The sequence below is a fragment of the Acromyrmex echinatior genome, chromosome 2 (genome assembly GCF_024713525.1).
Source record: "Acromyrmex echinatior isolate Ae372 chromosome 2, ASM2471352v2, whole genome shotgun sequence".
NCBI lineage: Eukaryota > Metazoa > Arthropoda > Insecta > Hymenoptera > Formicidae > Acromyrmex > Acromyrmex echinatior.
Genome location: NC_141853.1, coordinates 17035989 through 17059652, shown reverse-complemented (window position 1 = coordinate 17059652; position 23664 = coordinate 17035989). Strand labels below are relative to the sequence as shown.

General features: G+C 27.6%; 3 protein-coding genes across 13 annotated transcripts; 1 reads left to right on the top strand and 2 right to left on the bottom strand.

Annotated features, from left to right (window-relative positions):
• Positions 1–1930: 1930 nt before the first annotated feature.
• On the bottom strand, positions 1931–16504 carry LOC105143446 (caspase-1). Of its 7 annotated transcripts, none has more exons than XM_087402568.1 (9): positions 16230–16504; positions 15962–16016; positions 10251–10520; positions 8006–8197; positions 7208–7359; positions 6480–6751; positions 3186–3364; positions 2934–3075; positions 1931–2231 (listed from the first exon to the last, which is right to left on the bottom strand). In XM_087402568.1, exons 3-9 carry the CDS (start codon positions 10464–10466, stop codon positions 1987–1989), a joined length of 1398 nt encoding a protein of 465 aa, XP_087258694.1. In that variant the 5' UTR covers positions 10467–10520; positions 15962–16016; positions 16230–16504; the 3' UTR covers positions 1931–1986. The 7 variants fall into 7 exon arrangements, with proteins under 7 accessions (XP_087258694.1, XP_087258699.1, XP_087258695.1 ...); XM_087402573.1 differs by having other exon boundaries at positions 8006–8185; positions 16230–16502; XM_087402569.1 differs by lacking the exons at positions 15962–16016; positions 16230–16504 and adding an exon at positions 13608–14120.
• A 119-nt stretch (positions 16505–16623) lies between these two features.
• Positions 16624–21564, top strand: LOC105143444 (heparan-alpha-glucosaminide N-acetyltransferase). 5 transcript variants are annotated; one of them, XM_087402565.1, is made up of 12 exons: positions 16624–16968; positions 18229–18429; positions 18523–18632; positions 18729–18835; positions 19220–19329; positions 19435–19529; positions 19642–19749; positions 19826–20078; positions 20165–20459; positions 20541–20665; positions 20755–20938; positions 21085–21564. In XM_087402565.1, exons 2-12 carry the CDS (start codon positions 18286–18288, stop codon positions 21261–21263), a joined length of 1710 nt encoding a protein of 569 aa, XP_087258691.1. In that variant the 5' UTR covers positions 16624–16968; positions 18229–18285; the 3' UTR covers positions 21264–21564. The 5 variants fall into 5 exon arrangements, with proteins under 5 accessions (XP_087258691.1, XP_011050086.1, XP_011050085.1 ...); XM_011051784.2 differs by having other exon boundaries at positions 16624–17165; positions 20180–20459; XM_011051783.2 differs by having other exon boundaries at positions 16625–17165.
• Positions 21565–23465, bottom strand: LOC105143443 (DNA polymerase beta). The gene is made up of 6 exons (XM_011051782.2): positions 23088–23465; positions 22775–22974; positions 22518–22678; positions 22164–22458; positions 21886–22081; positions 21565–21810 (listed from the first exon to the last, which is right to left on the bottom strand). The coding sequence occupies exons 1-6, from the start codon at positions 23152–23154 to the stop codon at positions 21716–21718; spliced, it is 1014 nt and encodes a 337-aa protein (XP_011050084.1). The 5' UTR covers positions 23155–23465; the 3' UTR covers positions 21565–21715.
• Between the last annotated feature and the right edge of the window lie 199 nt (positions 23466–23664).

Genomic DNA, 23664 nt, shown 5'->3' with positions numbered 1-23664 from the left:
ACTTTGCCCAAATATGGTAACGTGAAAAATTTTTTAGAAGTAACATTAGAGTCACATTCATTATTAATTTCTTTAAGATTTTTATCTAAATTAGTTCTGTTTTCCAACGTTTTAATTCTATTATTTATTGTAGAAAATATAAACTTTAAAGGATAACCATTACTCAGAAACGTGTGAATTAATTCAGAGATGTTTTTCTTTATATTCTGACTAGAAGATTTTAACATATATAATTTCATTTAGAATCAGGAAATTCTTGTTCTACACTTTTCTTGATATGACAATTGACCGTGTAACATTACTGCATGAAGCATCTTCACATACAAAAGAACATGTTTATTTAATTACAACTCTCGACTGTTGAATTTAATGTCAACTAGATGTAACTCTGCGTTTTAAGAATATTATTGAATTACTGAAGATGGCCAGATTGTGGCCGAAACGTTTAATGTTTTAATGAATGTAATAATAATTAAATATCACAAACTATAACTTGTGCTGTGGTTTTTTATGCTCTTATTTTTTATATGTGTTAATATTAGAACCACGTTAGTTTTAAAATATAATTGATTATTGCTTTTAATTTTTTGTTGGATCTAAAGCTATGAACCAATCGTAATAAAGAAAATTGAATGCTCGCTGATTGACCTTGTTTTTTGACTGTTGTTAATACCGTACAATGATTACATCATTTGCTAAATATAAGTGTCAATGATAGAAACGATAGAAACTAACTCATCATCTATTTATTAAAGTATAAAGACTTATTTGTAAAGTATTGTAAGAAATTAAGTTATAATTTTTATTAAGTTATAATTTTCTTTAATTTTCTAATTCGTAGTAAACTATTATAATATACAAACAACTTATTTTAACTTTATTCTATTATTAGTATATACGTATATTCATACTTATGATATGTATACATATATGTATATACATCACATACAATTATGTATATCCAATATAAAAATAATGCTTTCATATATGTAGAAAACAACATTATGAAGGAATTATAATAATAAGATTATAATATAAAACACATTTTATGTTAATTATTTTGTATTATTAAACGTATATACTAATAAGAAAAATATATACGATTGACTGAAATCGTACGAGAAATCGTACGAGAAATTAAAAATTTTTTGCAATTTCTCTACAAAATTATTAAAAAGCACAAAAAAATAATTGAAAGCCTGAGTAATTGTAGATGAATATAGCATTTCTTAAATTATTTTAATTATTAAATAATTAAGTTAACAGTAATTATTCTATAGATAAAACAAGAGAATAACAAAATCTAGAAACGGTATTTACAAAAAAATGAAAAAAATGAAATATCTTTTGAAAGATTGAAAACAAGAACGCATTTCTATCCTTACTTTAAATATATAATATATTACAATAATATTACAATAATAAGATTGAATTTATATAGAATTAGATTATAATATAAAACACATTGTATTAATTATTTTGTATTATTAAACGTATATACTAGTAAGAAAAAAATATACAAGATCATAAGTTTAACATATATATATAATGAAAATAGAGTATTAAATGCAAAATACACTATGTTCATTTTATATATACATATATGTTAAACTTATGATCTCATATATTTTTTTCTTATTAGTATATACGTTTAATAATACAAAATAATTAATATGTGTTTTATATTATAATCTAATTCTATATAAGTTCAACCTTATTATTGTAATATTATTGTAGTATATTATATTGTATATATAATATATTATAATATATAATATATATATTATATATAATATATATATTATATATATGTATTATATATATATATATATATATATATATATATATCTTTAAAGCAAAAATAGAAATGAAACTTAATTATTTAATAATTAAAATAATTTAAAAAATGCTATATTCATCTACAATTGCTTAGCCTTTCAATTTATTTCTGTCTTTTTGAAAATGTTTTGCAATTTCTCTGCAAAATTATTTCTTCGATTTTGGTGGAAAATAAACAGATCTGATCAGCATCGTCGTCACTGACGGCACCTGCTTCTTGTTGTGTAAAATTCTATGCTCGAGATTGACAGAGGAAAATTCTGTGGCAACCTTTCGCGCAGTTAAAGTCAATATTTTCATCAAATCCATTGTTGTTCCATGTTCATCTAAGATGTCGCACAAGCACTGTATATACCATGTTCCTTCAAAGGGACTCCTCCAGGTATAAAAACCTTGAAATAATAGAGAATTATGTTAACGTATTTATTTATATTAATTCATTGATTTATCAATAATATCTCCTCTTTTGTTATTTTCAGTGACTCTTTTTTTTATACTTTTATTTTTCACAAAAATTGATCAGAATCGCAAATCCGAACTTATCAGATTAAATTATCATAAAAAATTAATATTAAATTTTATGTCTTAAGTAAATGCCATAATCAATATAATACATCATATATATACATCATATATAATACATCATATCAATATAATAAATCATTTTTTTAAAAGAGGGAACTTCACTACGTTTGATTTTAAATCATATAAAATAAAATGTTCAATATGTTTAAAAAGTGACTTACATCACTTTTTATTCCTTTATATGTACATATAATGTGATTAAAATAATGTATTTTAGTTATTAAGAGTGTTCTAAGATTTTTATATCTAGTACAAAGTTAAATTTATTGTACATATTATATGCGTTTTTGCATATCGCATATTTTTTGCATATTTTTAAAATCTTGAAAAAAAGAAATTCAATTTATGCAATATTTTGTTAAAAAAAAGATTAGCTGCGTATTAATTCTTAACCTTTTTTAACAATATAATTATAATATGTTTTTATTAAATAATAGCATTAAAAAATAAGTATTGTAATAGTTTTTTCTTTAATAAAGGAAATATTAAAGTAATTAATTGACATTTACCTTCAATTGAGCTGTGAGCTAACAGAAAATCCGCGTGAATCGGAATAGAATAACTTGTAGTAATGGAATCAGTTTCCGTTCCTCTTAAAGATCGATTGGCTACCAATTGAATACCATCATCGGATTCATCGCCTCTACAAGCCTAAACAAAAAGTTATATATATAATAATGACAAAATGGAAACATATCTGAATATATTATATAATTTAAAAGTAGAACAAGACTCAAAAACATTAGTTTTAACTGGTTTACTTGGATAAAAAACAATTTAGGTTTGCCCGCAAGCGTCAAACATTTGTCGGCAGCAAAAGGCTTCCAAAGCTCGTTGGATGTATACATGACGTCGTTCGCGCATATTATGTCCTTATGCAGACCATGGGTTAATGTAATGACACAGAGGCAGTCATTATCCGTATGATCAAGTTGACTCACTATTACATGTAAATACAATCGCGCGAAAGTTGAATTGAATAAACACACATACATAGAAAGAATAATTTTACTAAAGTATTTTACGAAAATTAAGCTAAATACAAATATGACAATAATTTTATTAAATTATCAAAATAATTATGTAAAACGCTTAACTGTTGATGACAATATTCTACGTAATTGAGTTGGTGAATGCAGAAAGGAGAAGAAACATCAAATTTTTCAGTATTAACAAAAACTATTTAAATTTAATATTAAAAAGCTCTTACAGACTCAAATGAATTAATCTATAAATGTGTATATAAAGCCTATATGAGCCAGCACTGGATGAACAGATGCAAATTATAACATGTGACTTATTCGTATAACTGATAAGGATTCAAATCAAGAATCGAAACGTTTATCTATTTATACTTAAAATAAATTATAATTTATTCAGTCAGTGCTGACTTATATAGGTTTTATATGCACATCTATATTTAACTTTAATTGTAGTAAAAAAACTATCAAAATTATTTTGAGAAATCAGATATAAAATTTAATAATATCTTTGAAACATTTACAGTTTCTGAAATGCTTATCTATTAAATAAAAATCTTAAATTTCAAAACATACAAAAAGAAGAACATAAAATCACCGCACAAGATATTGTTTGTGATATTTAATACGTCATTATAATAAAACATTTTTTAGACGTTCATCTTCGATATTTATAAAAAACCTACTAACTCAGAGAGATATTTGAATTATCATTCGCATCATCCGTTAGTATAAAAGGGGTGTAATCATAGGGCAACTAGATAGAATATTGTTTTTATCCCATCTAAAATTTCCATCCAGGAAAAAAACATTTCTGAGTTAGTTCACACTCTGTCAATAAATGGCTATCCTCTTGAATTCATTTTTTCAACAATAAAAAACAGAATTAAAACTTTAGAAAATAGAACGAATTTAGATAAAAATAGTGAGTGTAATAATAATGAAAGCGATTCTAATTCTAATTTAAAGAAAAAGTTTTTTATAATATAATATTTAAGTAAAGTATCGGAAAAATTTAAAAAAATTATCACATAGTTCGGGGCTTTAATATCGCTTACAAACCTATAAATAAATTGAATAGATTTATTAAAACTGGAAAAGATCGTTTGTGTGTAAAGAAGATTGTGGAGTGGTTTATAAAATAAATTGTTTAAATATTGTGAATCTTCTTATGTTGGCCAAACAAAAAGGAAATTAAAAACTTGAATCAAAGAACATCAGGCTGACATAAGAAGATCCACCTCTGAGATGTCAGTGATTTCACGCCACCAATTGAATGAAATGCACGAATCGGATTGGGATAATATTAGAATTTTAGATACAAAAAATCATTATTGAAAAGAAGAATTTCTGAAATGATATACATAAAAAACCAAATAAGTAGTATCAATAAGCAAAGTGACATGGAAGGTTTGCCCGATGTTTATTTTCTAAAGAAAGATCTTTCTCACACTTAATAAATAATTCTAGAACAATCTAAACTTTTAACATATAAATATTGGTAACATATATGATATGACAAATAATAACACACAATGTCATGCCGAATTTTCATCTGCGTAAAGGAAGTGCTTAAGATTCATCATTTTTTGTAAAACAGGTAACGATTCAATTCTCATACAATCGACTAGAAGATAATGATAGATTAATTTTTTAAATTAGAATCTGGAAATTCTTATTCTACATAATTTGCAATATGACAATTTGCGCTGCAACATTGTTGCACCTTCATAAGATGAAAGAATACGTTTGTACATAGTTATATTACATGATGGCTGAATTTCTTGTCAAATATATGTAATTTTGCGTTTTAAGAATATTTGTGAATTTACTGAAGATGACCAGATTGTGGCCGAAACATCTAAAAAATGTTTTATTGTAATGACATATTAAATATCACAAACAATATCTTGTGATTTTATGTTTTTCTTTTTGTATGTTTTGAAATTTAAGATTTTTATTTAAATAGATAAGCATTTCAGAAACTATAAATGTTTCAAAGATATTATTAAATTTTATTTAATAATACCTAATTTCTTACCTAATTTCTCAAAATAATTTTGTTAGTTTTTGTACTACAATTAAAGTTAAATATAGATGTGCGTATCATAATGACTCCAAAATAATTATTAAAATTTTACAATTATTTCCGATTCGTTTTAATGTCACTTTGATGTTATCATGACTTGTTCTGCTTGGGATTCAACATTGGACTTATATACTCTTTTTGCACTCGAAAAAATTAAAAAATTTGTAATATCCCGGGAAAAAATGTTTTATATATAATTATATAAAATTATATATAATTATATAAAAAATTGACATATTTTATGTACAATTGTATATAATTATATATCAAATATGTCCATATGTACAGGTATATAACATTTTTTCCCGGGATATTACAAATTTTTTAATTTTTTTACTATACTTTATACAATATATTTTTTACTATACTTTATACAATATATTTTAAATATATATTTTAAATATTTTTTTTTTATTAAACAACATGGGACAATTTACGTAAAACTTTTCTAAAACATTAGAATTAAAATAGTGACTATTAAAATATCTCTTATTCTGACTACTTTTCAAGTTCAGTCGCTGACTATTTAAAAAATCTCATTAAAAAGCTATTCTAACAGGATGTATCATGTAGTATTCCATTTTTTCAAATCTCCAAACTTGCAAGTCCTGGATTCATACTCTTTCTACACTTATTATTCATTTTCAATGTCTACTTAAGCTGTTAGAATTAGAATCCTAAAATAAATTCCTTATTTGCACTAAAAGTGTATCAATCCGCCATTTCCAGATCAATCAACAGAAAAACTAATTTTCGAAAAAAATTGGACTTGTTTCCTTCAGTTGACGATTCAATTATTTTGATAATGCAAATAAAATTTCAAATTTCTATCTATAATATTTAGCTAAATTGTTTAATACTTTAGTTAAAATTGTTAATTCATGTCACGCAACACTAGAGTTTTGCGCTAAGTAAAATACACAGTCAAGACTTGAAAGAAAACGAATATATAATAAATTAATGTAAAATGTGATAAATATTTTTACCTCTCTTTAGCACGTCTTGTATTTCGGAGAATGTAAAGTCATTGTGAAGTTCAACGTCAAATCCGAGGTCTCCAAAAGTTTTTTGCAATCTTTCTGCATCCTTTGCGGAACCCACTCGTTTCATTTGTGTAGACATAGAGAAATCTTCGTGATTGAAGATTATGCACTTACCGCGATTTTTGTGATTCATGTTATAGCAGTCTGCATCCTTTTCAACTGGCATTAATGCAATAAGTTTTGGAGGACTGTTTATCAATGATTTTTTTTCGATGCTGAACAAAAAAATTAAACGGAAAAAAAGTGTAATTAAATGCTAACAATTTCCAAATTTTAATATAAAATCTAATCCTTGGTGAAAAAATATATTTTGATGTTAATGAATATAAAACGTAGCTGAAAATATTTGTGATTGGAAAACGATTGTAACTAATAGTATCAGTGAAATTAAACGTATACAGTTGAGTATTTAACGCTTTTTAGTAATAATTTTAAAGAAGTATTTATATACATTCAGTATAACTCGTTTAACTGAGAGTTTATTCAACTTCAAATTAATATTACTTTAATGGTAATATTTTTATTTAGTTTACGCTTTATTTAATTACTTCTCGATCTCTAATATTATTACAAAAATCTATTGAATTGTACTGCTTAGTTTTCAGAATTATGATGTCTCTCTCTAAGTTAATAAGACTTTTCCTTATCATTCATTTCTTTATATAACGTACGTGCCGATAGCGTCGATTGTCGACAGAGATGATTTCACCCTCTCATTGAATTGTTCATCTTCTCGCTTATTGTTCGTCGTTTTTATTGCATGATCATCTCGGGATGTTCCCGGAATACACAAATTATCCGTACAATGGGAAACTGATAGTGTCTAAGAAAACAATCGGTTTACATTGTAAAAGATTTATATCTTGCTTTCATATAATTTTATCATATTAATTATAAAGTAAATTCAAAATCTTCCGTTGAAAAACATTAATTCCAATTTCACGTTCGAAATGTAATAAAAATAACTTAAATGTGAAATAATTCTTTTATCGTATGTTTGTCAATAGACAAATAACAATTAAATAAATTGTTGTTGTATCTAATTTGTTACTCTGATAAAATTTTATCCTTAATAAAAATAGTTTGGTATTATATTAATATTTTAATTGTTATTTATACAAATACTTTTTATTTGGAAAAATAAAAAAGTTAAAAAATAAAGTTATCAAGTAACAAGAATATTTTTCAAATTATTTAAATAAAAAATTATTTAAATTTTATCAAATACAGGGTTGGCCATATTCAACGGAAAGATGTTTTTTTTTTCAATCATGGGAAACGTCGTTACTCGATCTAACATCTCTTTCCCATGATTGAAAAAAAAAAACATCTTTCCGTCGAATATGGCCAACCCTGTACTACTATACTTGTTCTGTGTACTTAGCCCTGATAAAAAGTCTTAATTTGAAACGCTTACGTATAATTTGAATTCGGTCAGTACGAGAGTCTCGTAATCACAGTCTACATACACAGTAATCTGTAGCAGTTAGAGATTTGCTCCGGCGTCGGGCAGTCGAAGGTGCCAAAACCGCTAAGTATCTTTTCAAGCCGATAGAATCAATCACCGCGGAATTGGATCTCTCCCTTAGAATAGTAAGGTTAAAAGGTGAGTTAGGTGATGTATTTCCTATGTTGTTGTTCACTTCCCTCTGAAAATTAATCTAGTTTAAAATTAATTTTAATTTATTTATTAATGAATTATAAAATTAATTTATTAAAATATTACTAATATTCAAACTATATTATACTAATTTAATATTAATAAATTAATAAAATTAATGTATTAATTTAATTTATTTATTAAAAAATTCCTTTATCATACAATAGACGTGCCAAATAAACACTAGCAGACGATTTTCAAAGTAAAATCCAAACATAATGAGAAAAAAGAAAAAAACAAAGAGAAAAAGGAGAGTAAGATTACACGCAAATAATATCAAATACACACACAAATATTCATCAGAGGGAACTCTGAAATCCTTTGCTCAAAATGCTTTATTACTTTTCTGTTTACATGCTTGCGACTATAACAAGTAAATGGCAAAAATTGCGAAATACGAATTAAAATAAGTCATATTCATATTAATTAACAATTTGAGAAATAAGAAATGTATTACAGCAAACTACTTTGGCTGGTTTTGATAATTATTGTTAACAATCTCGTTAGTTAAAAAGTTATGGAAGTTTTTTCATTGTTTTTAAACAAATTAATTTAATAAAGAAAATGAAATATATCTACTGCATTGATAGGTAAATTTTAGTAATGCTTCTAGTTGTTATGAACAATTTATATAATATAATTAAAGAATAATTATGGGAATTTTTCTCCTTCGTAAAAAAGTTCTAGATATAATATGTGAATGACAATGTTTATTAATAAATCAAAGAAATAAAATAAAATACTCTACAACATTTTAGTACACGTTTATAAGTGAAAAAAATCGATTATATTTTAGAATTTAGTCAATGATATTATATAATATACAAAAGCAATTAATAGATTTTCATTCCAGAATTGACGCATAATTTAATTAACGTTTTAATACTCTGAAAAAAAAATTACTCACAACCTTAATACATATTTTTTTTAATAGTACTAATGGTAAATAAACATTTATTTACAGTAAGTAAATATTTACTAAAAAATAATAATTAAATTAAATTAATGATAATTAAATCAAATCAATTTTGTAACAAATAAATATATATACAGGGTGAATCGGAGTAGTTGAATCAGTTTTTTATCCTACGAAAAAATTATCGACCTTACACCTAATTATACCCAATTTCTTCATTTGCAGATAACTTTAGCCAGGAAATAATCTCCATTAATTTGTGAGATATCTTCTGGATTAAGTTATCTAGAGGTGAAGAAATTAGGCATTAACGATACATATCAGATGCGTGGATATGTCGTACGAATTGCTGAGCGCATTGAGAAAAAGGCACATTTTTAATGTCTTGTAACAATTTTCACAATTCAATGTCAAACGTGCCTGTTCCGCGAACCAGCAATTCGCATGATTTTATTTACAAAAATATTTTATAGGTATAATTACCAAAAGCAAATATAATTATATGAAAATAAAAATCGGAGCGTAAATCGGAGCGGATATAATGAAAGAGTAACAGAAGCATAAACGAAACTTCTAAAAAGCCTTCACGCTTCGCAACGTCGAAATCATCAAATCGACATCGATCATTGAATCGATGTCGATTTAATGATTTCGACGTTGAATCGACGTCGATTCAGTATCGATTTCATTATCATTTCTCACTGGGGTATGTTTCCAAACTATCTCTCCGAGGAAGATTTTACTCTGTATGCTATAGCATACGTTACGTGTACTGTTCGAGTAAAATTTTCCTCGGAGAGGAAAGTTTTGGAACGTAGCCCAAGTAACGTTCAGAAATATATCAAGATACACAGAGACAAGACAATAGAAGACAAAAGACTACTTAGTGGATATGGTTTATGCCGTATTATATGGAATACCGACTTGCAACTAATTCTTTCTATAACACTGTGTAAAGAAACATCAAAAAATCTAAAGATACGGACGTGCTTCCTTTATACAAACCAGCATATTATACATAAAAGAGAAAATATAATACAGCTAATAAATTAAGAGATCCAAATATAAAATGAAAAACTACTACGGTTAAATTGTTCATTCCTAGAGTTTCTTTTTCCTGAAACACAAAACTATGTACCTTATCCTTTTTCTTCTTAATTTCTTTCTTTTGATTAGCGGATCCTCTCACGTTTCCATTGATTACATCAAAATATGCATGTATACAGCCACGACTTATACAGCGATTTTTGTACACTTTCTTCAACAAGTTATAGCATTTATCTTCACTTGTTTTTAATTGAACTAAGAACTCGAGATTGATCATTTGCTTCTCTATTTCCTTGCCTATTTCCATGACTCCGGCGTTGTGAACACGTGTCCACAACAATCAAACGGTTATAATTTGTGGCTTAAAAATTAAAAATAAATCGTATTATAACAATTATGTATAAATTAAATTATATATTACAAATCTATAAAATTTATGACCGAGCACTAAATTCTTTCTAGATCAATTTGGCTTCAGTATTAAAACGGCAATAAGACTGCGATATAGTTTCTTGAGACGACACATCGAACACTGATACAGGTTATGCATGTATGAGGAAAGAAGGGGAAAGATTTTCCAACATCCTTTGTCATGGAAAATGACAAAGCCTAGGTTAGCCAATCAGCGCTCAATCCTTCGCAGGTATCTTTCTGTTATTCGAACCAAACGTCGATTTGCCGATTTTCGATCTATCTTTAGCTTGATTTTCGACCATGTTACACTATCCTACTACCCCTGCAATCTAGCCGTCATTTAGGGCTATACCGTAAACAAAATTTTTGTAACAGTAACCATAAGACGTAAACTTAAGATAAGGATATTGCTCTACATCTACGTAATCTAACGGAAATAGAAGAACAATAAACTTATCTCTAAGACAAACGTCAACCGGATGAAATTTGCCTTATGGATAAGTTTACTGCTATTTCTATTTCTATTAGATTACATAAACCTAAAGCAATATCCTAATTGACTCCTCATTTGTAAGCTCATTTTGTTAAAATAATGACAAAATGTCAGCTTGCTACCATTGGCTTAAGTTTAAGCTTAACATTACGAAATTTTTTCTGCGGTAATCCTAATGTCCGTTTCCACCAATGTAGATTAATTTTAATCTCGGTTCAATTTACTCTTCATCTTTTTCTAATTCTAAAGATTAAAAAAAAACGAAGAATAAGTTAAACCGAGATTAAAGTTAATCTACATTTGTAGAAATGAGCATTAGACTGACTGACGGTGTTTTAACTTTATAATCAATGTAATATAATAGATAAAACTTATATTGTAATTGTGTATATATCGGTCATTTAATTTCTCGATGTCTTTCTACTGTCTTGATCTTTCTGCATGTATATGTATAAAATTTTAAAGTAATTATAATTATTTTTATTTTCATTATTATTATTATTATTATTATTTTTATTTTTGCGAAAAAGATAATTTTAAAAAAAATATATAAAAAATTATTCAAATGAAAAAATTAATAGAAACCTCTACTTACTTTTAGAACCGCGTTAGATATTTTGAGAGTTGTCTTTATTGTTTTACATGAAACTATCTAATTTTATATAAATAAATTCTTCTATCATTCTCTCTCTCTCTCTCTCTCTCTCTGCTTATAAAAATATTTAGTTAAATCTAAAATTGATATCATTATTTTAGAGATCAACAAATATATTTATTATTTATATCATTAGTTTTAATGACGATATTACAAAAGTGTATATATACTAGTTTATTAATAACAATATACCTTGAAAATATTAACTGAGAAGATCGCGTGCTTGTTTTATTAGAAAGAAATTTTACAATCGATAGCTATTAATATATATTGATCTTGATAATATCAATATTGATATTAAATCACACATATTTACAAAATCTTTTTTATCTATCATTAGAGCAATCTGTAAATAAAGCAGTGATCGATGATAAAATCAGAATAACGGAAGCTATCGATACAACAAAAGCACAAGTATAGCAGTTGTTTTAATTAGATACTAATTCTAACTTATATCCATTTCCACTAATGTAGATTAATTTTAATCTCGGTTCAACTACCTCTTCGTCTTTTTCTAGTTCTAAAGATCAAAAAAAGACAAAGAGTAAGTTGAACCGAGATTAAAATACGTTAGTGGAAATGGGCATAAGTTAGTTATCCTTTTCTAACAGATTAGAGAATAAAAATTTCGCCAAGTGATAGTGAAACAAGCGACCGTTATCAATGATTCAGATCGTCATTGACACAAGTATTGATACTTATATTCTATGTATTTAAATTTATATAGATTCACTTCTTTTGTCATTTTTTAATAGTGATTTTTTTAAAAATCAGTATGAATTTTCTTTGTACAAAAAACATTAAAAGAGAGTTTACTCATAAATTTTAGCGTAATTATTTTGAAACATATCACAAAAGAAAAAAAAAGAACAAAGGGAAGCGTAGGCCTTTGTTTTAAATCGATAAAATTTAAAAGATGTAAAAAAAAGAAGTTCTTTTGTATTAGAAATTATTAGTAGGCATACAAAAATGATTTTTTACGCATTGTATTACATTGATTTTCAATTGAAATAATGAACATAGGAAGCTCAGCATACCATAAAGGCTAAAGCCTATTCTATAATGTGCTCTTTGTTTTCTGTTTTTCATCTTTTGTTTTTTTTCTTCTTATTTTCTCGACAATTATATTTCTTGCATATTTCTTGTTTCTTTCGAAATTCATTATTTCGGGCGATATAAAATAAAACACCGGACGAAAAGCAAAAAAAAAGTAAATAATAGCAAAAAGCAAAAAACAAAGAACAAAAAACACATTGTAGAACAGACTTAATAGATATGTCACAAAATTGTTTCTTCAACTGCTGATTTTAAATAATTAATATTGAAAAGAAATATTACAAAATATTTGTTAATAGAAATATTTTATTTTGATTCAAGATTTTGAATTATTTAATATAATTGTATTGGAAATTCAGCGCAATTGAAGTAGAATTTAAATATTATTAGCTATATATATATATATTTGACTCATTATTTCAAAATTGATATGTAAGTCTGGTAGTAAAATACTGCATATTAATTTAAAATTATTTCGATTAAAAATAATTATTTTATACATGCTTGCAATTAATAGTATGAGTATATGAAAAATAATTTTATCAATTGTGCAGAACTGCTTTCCTCACGCGCAGTTTTCAGCACTTTAGATTAAAGGTATTCCAATGTACGATAGATTTTTTTGTGTATGTGGTTTTCTACTTCCAGGGCTTTTATAATTCTTAAAAAGAAATGTATAAAATATTAAGAAAATACTAGCATTGCATATACATAGGTTTTTTGAATGTTTCTTTTCAAAGAAAAGAAGTACTGTACTATACTTCTGACTGTACAAAAATAGAAAATCTATTTCCTTTAGTTCCTTTTTTACTCGCATAATTTTTTTTTACCTGCGCCTTAACTTCAGTAGACTCAGCTTCGTCAATTATCGAGGATTCCATAGTGCGTCGAAAGAGAAATTCCTAAAACACCTCGAGATCACTGCGAGCAGCAGCAAGTCCTTGTATGTGTCAAAAATTTTGCGAGTAAGTACGTCCGATCGCGTCAGAGAAACGACTGCGAAAATGGTCAATCTCGACTGATAAATCTCAGATACCATTCGTATATAATTATCGAACTCCTACCAGACGGTCGACTTATCGGACCTTATCACGTTTGATTGTTATCACGTCCGTCGCGAGCGGCTAATAGAAACGTGATGTTTATTCGCGAAACCGCAGGAAGCTTGTATGTCACATCGCAGGATGTTCGTGGTTGCGCAGTATTTGGGAACCTTGGAAAGGTCGTTGTCGTAAACAGTACACAGAGCTGGACAATTTGTAAATTTATCACATTGTCCTAAATGATATGCTCAAATTTTTATATTAATTTAACGAAAGATGAATATGCATGTTAGAAAGTAACACAAATATTATGTAAAAATATTAAATTATTTTTATGTTAACTCATAAAAATTATTCATAAAAATTACTCATAAAAATTGTGTTAATTACTCATAAAAATTGTGTTATTTTGACACTGCGAAATATTGAATATCAATTTAACACAAAATTTGTAAATAACATAATATTTAACATAATAATCATATTTATTATGTTAAATATTATTTAGTTGATATAACATATTATATTTAAATTAACACTCGAAATGTTAAAAATTCTATGTTAAAAATTCAACATAAAATTTTTACAAAAACTTGAGTTTTAGACCGTCTAATACAACATAAAATATTACTTATTATGTAGGATTGTTACATATATAGTTTGTCATTATTTAATTTTAGCCGTGTGCTCCCTAAAACGCACAATATACCTAATATATCATTTTATCCTTATTTACCGAATACTCAATAAAAATAAAAAGTATTTTATGTGGAACACAATCTTTATTTATACTTAATCTTTTTTGCCAACATTTTATAATGTAAATATAGTCTATTTGATATACTTACAAAAATCGTACAGTTTTATATGTTTCTTCATTTTTGAGAACTTTCGTAAAAAAATTTTTTTGTTCAGAAGTTGAAAAATATTTTGATTATTTTTAAAATTCCTATTCTTACAATTCAATTAAATCACTTTTATGATGAAAATTAGCTAATTCTACATTTTACCACTGACGAAATACTATATTAAAGACCATTAATCCTGGGCAAATTTTCGGTGGTAAAAAGGGCCCGGAGGGCTCATAGATAATTGAAAAATGCTAACATCGACAATTGATATAAATTTGTTATTATTAACATAAATATTTGGCTTCATGATTTAATAATGCAGATTCATTTTTTATTATATATAAATGTTCCATAAATAAATAATGTGCATACGTGCAGCGCTACAATATCCTATATATTGCAGAAAAATTACAATTTTTTCTCTGCAGTTATCACCTCTGTTGATAATCAAACTTTGACGATAACACTGAAATCACAATTTTAAAGAAAAATCGAATATTATTGAGTTCTAAATACATAAATACGTCTACTAAACTAATAAATCATAAAATTAATACAATATTATTAGTTTTTAATCACTTCAATATTCTCAAGGACGCGAACTCTCGTAAGGATATCGGTCTTTAATAATATCTCGTTGGTTCTACATATATAAAATATTGTTCCTAATTAATTCAATTTTTCTTTTCAATAGAAAAAAAATTATAATATTTGTATTATTAAAATATTAGATATTATAAATATTTGTTGCTTGAAAAATTATTAATCAGAATTATTTAATCAAAGGGTCCCAGGTAGCAAGCTACGCATTTTGTCGTCATTTTAATGTCAGCTTGCTATCAGGGGGTATAATCCCTTAACGCTGCGAATACTTTATTGACCAATCAGAAGAACAAATTTTACGAATTGACCAATCAAAGAACCCTTCAAATTTGCAGCATGAGGGCCTCAGCATCATAAATTGTCAATGCATGTGTAACGAAATAATGTGTAACAAATTTTGAAATGATTAAAAAACATAATCTTATATATCAAGTCCTTCATTAATTGAATCAGTATATATATATATATATATATATGCAAAAATTTTTATTTATTTACAACGTTGCAAAATTTTTAAAAATTTTTTAAAATTTTTGTATATATATGTATACTGATTCGATTAATGTTCGAAGGACTTGATATATAAGATTATGTTTTTTAATCATTTCGAAATTTGTTACATATGATAATTTATATCTGAAGTATTAAAATATTTGAAAAGTTATATGATATAATTATGTTACTTACCGTTAATGATTTGTAATTTTACCAAAGATGACCGCTGATGTAGACATGTTAGGGTCTGAGAATAAGAATATCATAAGAATTATCATAACACTTACTTAGACTTAAATTGTAACATAAATAATGCACAAGCTTTCACATATGATAACTTATTACCATGTCTCCAAGAGACGGTAATAGATCGTATATCGCCATATCTTGTGCGTTACTTACGTCTACAACTTAAGTCTCTAAGTAAGTGTTACGACAATTCTTGTGCTCAGACCCTTACCATCACAAGAGATCGATACGACACACAGTATGTCAAAAATTGTGCGTTGACTACTTGATTCACGATTCACGACTCGGTTACGACCATTATTGTGCTAAGACTCTGAAGTGGATCGCATCCAAAGTCATTCCTAAAGCCGGTATTCATAGTCTCGATTCTTATTTCAAGATTGTACTTAAATAATGCCTTAAAACGTTAACGCAACCCTCTGATTCGTGACTTCTTAAGATCATATTTAAGATGATCTTGAATGTAAGATCTGGCTATGAATATTATATCGGCCTAAGCAATAAATCGTTGATTCTGCTAAGTTATTTACGCGTTGCATTTCACAAAGTCCCGCGGTCGCATATGTCTAAAAGTCGAACGCAATTGGTTACCGACCATGCCGAACGAATCATGGCCTATGATGTGTTTGAGCGAAGCTACCACGCTATCTACAATATTTTGTACTGAAAGTGACGCAGTGTCAGTGTAATTGTTTTTTTTGGAATTTCCAACCGAAAGATTGTGAATTGCATCTGATCGCGTCTTTAATCAGTTCTGTCCTGTCATGTATTTTTTGTTAGCTGGTCTCTCCACTTCCAACTGAAAGATTTTGAGTGTCTTTCTCCTCCTTTTAGAATAGTTCAACACAGAATCTTGATATAGTTATGTATAATGTATTCTAGCTGACTAGGTTTTTCTCACGTCTTTTACTAGTGATCTGAGTTTTTCGATTTTTCCTCTTTACAAAAAGGTGATAATCCAGGAACTAGCCTTTTTTTAAGTTTAGAATTATGGTCTCTTAACCATAACAAAAGTCCGAAATAGAACCGCGACCAATTGCGATCTCATTCCCATTGTTTTGTTTCGTGGTAGCCAGATATTCTGATCATATCCGTGCATTGTGCATCCAATCGTGCTCCTATTGTATTAGCTGCCATGTATATACAGGTATAGTAATATGACGAAACGCATTTTAAAGCATTCTAAATTGCGCATTATCTTCCTATTTTGCGTCGGAAACATTATATCTGGATAATATTGTAATTAGATATTATATTATGTCAAATTTGTTTTAAGTGCAAAAGGTATCATGTAGCACAGCTACAGAAAACAAATCTTTAATATCATGTCAGTTGCATCTATCTGCTGTTCTTTTTTGTTAAGTTTTATATGGTTATGTTCCAAAATTCACTACCTATGCTGACAATTAGTGCACGTAACGTAAACTATAGATTTTTTGCACTGGCAGTGAATTTTGAAACAACTTAATCTGACAATAAAATTCCCAGAGCAATAAGAAAACAGAGACATTTCATTATTAAAACATTGTAATAAAACATTGTATATTTTATCTTTAAAAGTAAACCCTTATGATATTAATATACTTCACACATTTTTGATATAAAAACACTCAAAGCTGTTTTTAAAGTTTATTGTTAGAATATTGTTCAAAGCGTTTGTTACATTTTTCCAAATGTCCCCAACATCTTAAAAATGTTTACCTTTTGTCATATTTTCTAGCTTTGAAAACTGAAAAATTTGATGAATAAAGTGGTGTGATAATTCTCAACAACTTTTTCTTGGTCAAGAAAATTACATGACAACATTCCTAAGCATAAAGAAATCATAAAACAGTTTGTAGCTAATAAATTATTGAGATGAGCTATCTAACTGTAATGTACGTATGTAATTAATTAGATTTGACTTCTCAGATTTCATGTTCTCATAGTTTAAAAATATGATGAAAGATAAGCATTTTCAAGAAGTCAAAGATAAAGAAATGTGATGAGTGTTCTGAATAACACTCTAATTATATACCTTAAAAAAGATTTTCAGACTTTGTTAGATGTAGGAGATGTATTGTTGTCAATTGGAGATTACTTTGAAAGATGAAATATAAATAAAATATATTTTATTATCTTTTTATTGCTGCAGTCCAAAAACTTAATTGTCAGACTTTATATATATATATATATATATATATATATATATATATTTATTCATTTTTCAGTGGTACTTATACTAGAGAAGATCTTGATTTTAATGAAGCAACTGTGATCACAGCAAAATGTCTGTCATGAACCAAGACATTGCAATGAATCCTTGTCTCGATACTAATGCAACGCTTGGAATAGATAAAGCGTGTTTTAGCATTCTGAACGAATATAATAGATCTGTTACATTGTATTCTCATTTAGCGGATTGCTATTTGGTACGTACTTGATAAAATAAAACTATTAAGTTTTGAACAAAACATTAATTTTTTTATTTAAACTGTTAACAATATTATCCTTTGCTTTTGTAGTGCAAAGATGTTCCACGGGCTATTTTACCAGCAGGAGAAAATACCACGTTAGTCGTACCTACGAAATTTCCCTTGCACATATTTTACAAAGATAAGCTTGAATGGTGTCAGTAAGTAATAGAATATGAGTTCTATGATCTTATATCACATCTTTTACTAATATATAAATATATACAATTATTATATTGTAACTCGTCTGTTTATAGCACAACATATAATTTTAAAGAACATGGAAGTTATGGATGGAATATTTCTGCGGAGCAACTTTGCTCGAACATTTATACCATTCGTGAACCGATCAACAGTTATCTTCGTAAGCCAAAAAAATTTTTATTCAGTTTTTTTTAATAATTAATTTGATTGAATGCACTAAAGATCATTAGTGCATATTAAAACCATTGTATACTAATTTAATCTGAATCTAAAAGTGAAATGCAAATAAAATTTCGAATTATAAAATTCATATTTTACCAAACAGCATAAAACATATTCAGATATAATAAGAATTATGCGGTTTCTATATTTATATTAAATCATCTTCATGTCACATATTCTTCTATCGTATTTCTTTGTCATATTTTTATCTTTATTTCGTTCACGATGACTTTAATGTTTACTAGTGCACAATAATACAATCCAATCGAATTCGCTATTAGTCTTAATTTCTGGTTGATGTCAATGATCATATTTCTTGCAGCAATATTTGCAGCTTTTATGGTGTTTGTTCTGCTAACTATTTTGTTTGCTACTGTTAAAGTTATTATACGTGTGGTAAAAGGAAAATTATCTCCAGATAATGTACACGATGTAAGTGTACAAATATGTGTATATTATGTGTATATTATGTGTGCTATGCTTTATATTAAGATTAAATTTGATATTATTAATTCAAAATTTAATATGTGCTTACAGGATTTGGATGAGCTTCAAGAAGCAGAGACGGCAAATATAATGATTAGGACAAACAGATCTAGTATTAGGATCCGTTCAGTCGATACGTTCCGAGGGTATCTTTCACCTTTACATGTGAAATGATTTAACACACTCTTAATTATATATTACTCTTTATTACACTCTTATTACACTCTTTATTATATATTATAACGAAAATTATTTCAGGATTTCTATATTATTGATGATATTTGTCAATAACGGCGGTGGCCAGTATATGTTTTTCAATCATAGCGCATGGAATGGTCTGACAGTGGCCGACTTAGTGTTACCTTGGTAAATTATCTGTACCCTTTTGCATTTCATGTACATTTCGTTCTACCACTGTTATACTCTTACATTGCAATTTCAGGTTTGCGTGGATCATGGGATTGTCGATCACTATATCAAAGCGATCAGAGCTTCGTGTGTCAAATTCACGCGGGAAGATCATTGTTCGTTGCCTGCAGCGTACAATTATTCTCATACTTCTCGGATTGATGTTAAACTCGATTTATGCAAAGTCGCTAGATGATCTCCGATTTCCTGGTGTTCTTCAATTGCTGGCTGTTTCGTACTTCATATGCGCCACTATTGAGACTATATTCATGAAGACGCATCCTCAGGTTTGAATCATATATTTTTTCTTTATAATAATGTGTTACGTATGTCTACGGTGGATCAATAATAGTGATAATTAATAATCTCTTAGGACGACGTGTTACAGTTCGGTCGATTTACAGTCCTGCGAGATATCTTGAACAATTGGGCGCAGTGGTTGATCATTTTAGCGATTATGACGACGCATATTCTAATCACATTTCTTCTGCCTGTCCCGAATTGTCCAACAGGATACTTGGGACCCGGTGGTTACCATCATTTCGGAGAATTTGCTAACTGTACTGGAGGCGCAGCCGGTTACATAGATAGACTCGTGTTTGGCAGTCATATGTACTCTAAAACACAAAATCCTGTGTATGGTACCATCTTGCCTCATGATCCTGAAGGTATGCATATATTTTATTTTTTCCAATAAAAGTTTTATAAATTTTGCATAATGAAATTTATGATCAACGTGTCACTTACAGGTATAATGAACACTATATCTATAATACTTGTTGTGTACTTGGGTGTCCATGCTGGAAAGATTTTATTGCTCTACTATCAATGCAATGCTAAAGTAATACGCTGGTTGCTATGGTCATTTGTCACCGTAAGTTCCAATTTTTTTTTTATTCTACATAATGGCAACAGAAAGAAAGTACATTTATACGATTAATAATAATCGATATTTATATTCAGGGTCTTATTGCTGGAATATTATGTGACTTTGACAAAGAATTTGGAGTAATACCAGTCAGCAAGAAAATGATGTCGCTTTCATTTGTTTTGACAGTATCTTGTTTTGCATTTTTATTATATGCAATCTTATATGTCTTTGTCGATTATAAACAATATTGGAGCGGTGCACCATTCAACTACGCAGGTATGTATTATCTAATAATACATATATAAATTTCTTTTTCCTGTTGAATTTTTTTTTATCTCTTTTATGCAGTGTCCAAATATGTATTTCATTTTTTATGCAATTAAAATGAGCTTTACATATTTTTAATTTTATATTTGTTTTAGGTTTGAATCCAATTACTCTCTATGTTGGGCATATTGTCACCAAGGGCATATTTCCATGGGCTTGGACACTGTCACATGCTACGCATTGGTCAGTTCTCGCTATGAATTTGTGGACCACAACGTTATGGGGTGTTATTGCATATTGGTTGTATTTGAAAGACATTATTATATCTGTTTAAAATTAATAATGTCAAAGATATTATTAATGATTTTATCGTAAAGCATCATAATCCTGTGTTTAAGGGATTATGATTGAGTATTATTACTAATTACTATACTTACATTATTGTTAATGCAGATATATACTTGCTTATGAGACTGTGTGATTTACAAAAACAAAATTTCTAAAATAATATGTTAAATGATTCGTCTCTTATATAAGTAAATTGTTGATTGACAAATAAATTGTAAAATATAAAAATAACGCAATTTTCATTTTATTATGTATTAACTTTCTAAATAAAATTTTTATAAAATGTATTATGTGTGAATAATTTTTTATTTTTAACATATTAATTTAACAGAATTTTTTTGTATTTTACATTGCAATACTAATTATAAATAAATAATACATAAAACATATTTGTATATAATAATAAATTATGAATATAAAAAGAAAATCTTTTTCCATTTATATATTTCTATCTTTTGGATCTTTATAGGATAAACCTAGAAATTTGAAAACGTCTTCTTCGGATGTAATTTTTTCAGCTTCTCCTGGACGACCTAAAAATAATCTCTTATAACTATGAAATTTTTTTAATTGCTATATTTATGTATTGTTTCTCGATCATATTTTACCTTCGATTGTAAGACGCTTTAATGCATATTCATTCAAAGTATATTTCTTTTCCAATGCATGAGCTCTCATATTCTTGTTGAACAGATCACTCCCAGTGAAATAAAGTATAGCGCAATAATATTGATCGTGAAATGTAAGACGTATGTCTAATCTTCTGAAAGGCTTGCTTTTATCTTCTGGTAACTGACAGATTCCCTGCACAAAGATAATATATAATTAAAAATGTTTTCCTCATTCTTTCAAATGTTTTCCACTTCTTAGTCCTATTTTAATATACCATAAATTTAGTAGAGCCAAGAGATATTGTATCTGTAATCAATTTTTTCTTTTCAAGACACTCAACAATTGTTTTCAATGATATGGCCTTCTTTTTTCCATCTTTTGCTTTTGATATATAATCAGGATGAGTTACAAGAACATCGATATCTCCACTTTCCTCTTTGCCACGTCTGTAACTCCCACAGATAGTTACGAGATAAGCACTGTTTAGTTCTTTGATAGCATTCTTCAATACCTTCTCTATCTGTGCAATTTCTGCTCTTGGTATTTTCTTCTCAAAGTCATCAAAATATCTACAAGAATTTGTTGTATTAGTTGAAATATATGCAATGTCAACAAATCAATTTCATACTTCAATCCCAGTTTCTGATGATGTGTAAGCTTATCTTGATGCTTCTTAAGATCTTCCAAAGTTTTGATACCAGATTCCACTAATTCCTTTGCCTTGGCAGGACCTATGCCAGACACTCGAGCTAATAGACTAATGGCGACATTAGTATCATCTTTCTTGATCTAAAAAAACAAAATATGTATAGAATTATATATAAATTCACTCAATTATATATAAATTCATTCATATATATTGAAATTCTCATTTCAAGATTGTACATCTTCTAGTTTTTGCAGTTTTCCAGTCTGAAGAAATTCATCTATCTTCTTTGCAATTTTTACTCCTATTCCAGGTAACTTTTTCGCCTCTTCTCCACTCTTAACTCTCTCTGTCAGAGCACTTAATGTTCCAGCTGCTTTGCGATATGCATTGTATTTGTAAACGTTTTTGCTGACATTACGTTCATAATCTGCCAGTTCTGCAAAGACATTTTATCATATACTTTCGCGTATTCTTACAATACAAATCTAAACAGAATTATATTCCCTTGCGAAAAAATCATTTTATAACATACAGAAAGAAGTTACTTACCCATCAAAAAATCACATAGGTCATGATTTGGATTGTTCGCATTGCCTGTGGCCTTCCTCTTACCCATTATGCAGAAGAGAACGCGATGTAAGTTTCGTGGAAATAATCGATTCAGTTTGTCACTTCTTAATTTCACATTTGACGAATATTTTTGTTTACTGCGACGGAATAACCTTTCAAGGCGTACCGGCAGACGGGAATGCCTTTGTGCTTAAAGATCAAAAGCGCCGTATCTATAAGATATTCATGCACTATGGCTGTTATTTCAAAATCTTGAATGTCAGAAAATATTGACATCGTTTGGAGCTAATCGAACTGATGATGGATGATTGGACTGACTCAATTGTACAAATCTTTCTGTCAAAAATGTTAAACGGTTCCATTTTTCTGAAATTGAATTTTCTGTAAATTTAGATTTTTATTATTAAAATATATTTAGTATTCATTAATATTCATTCTTTTTTATACCATTAGTTATGCCATTTTGATTCCTTGTAATTAGTGTATTTTATTTATATATATATATATATATATATATATATATATAAAATTATTAGGAGTGTGATTCAGTTTTGAG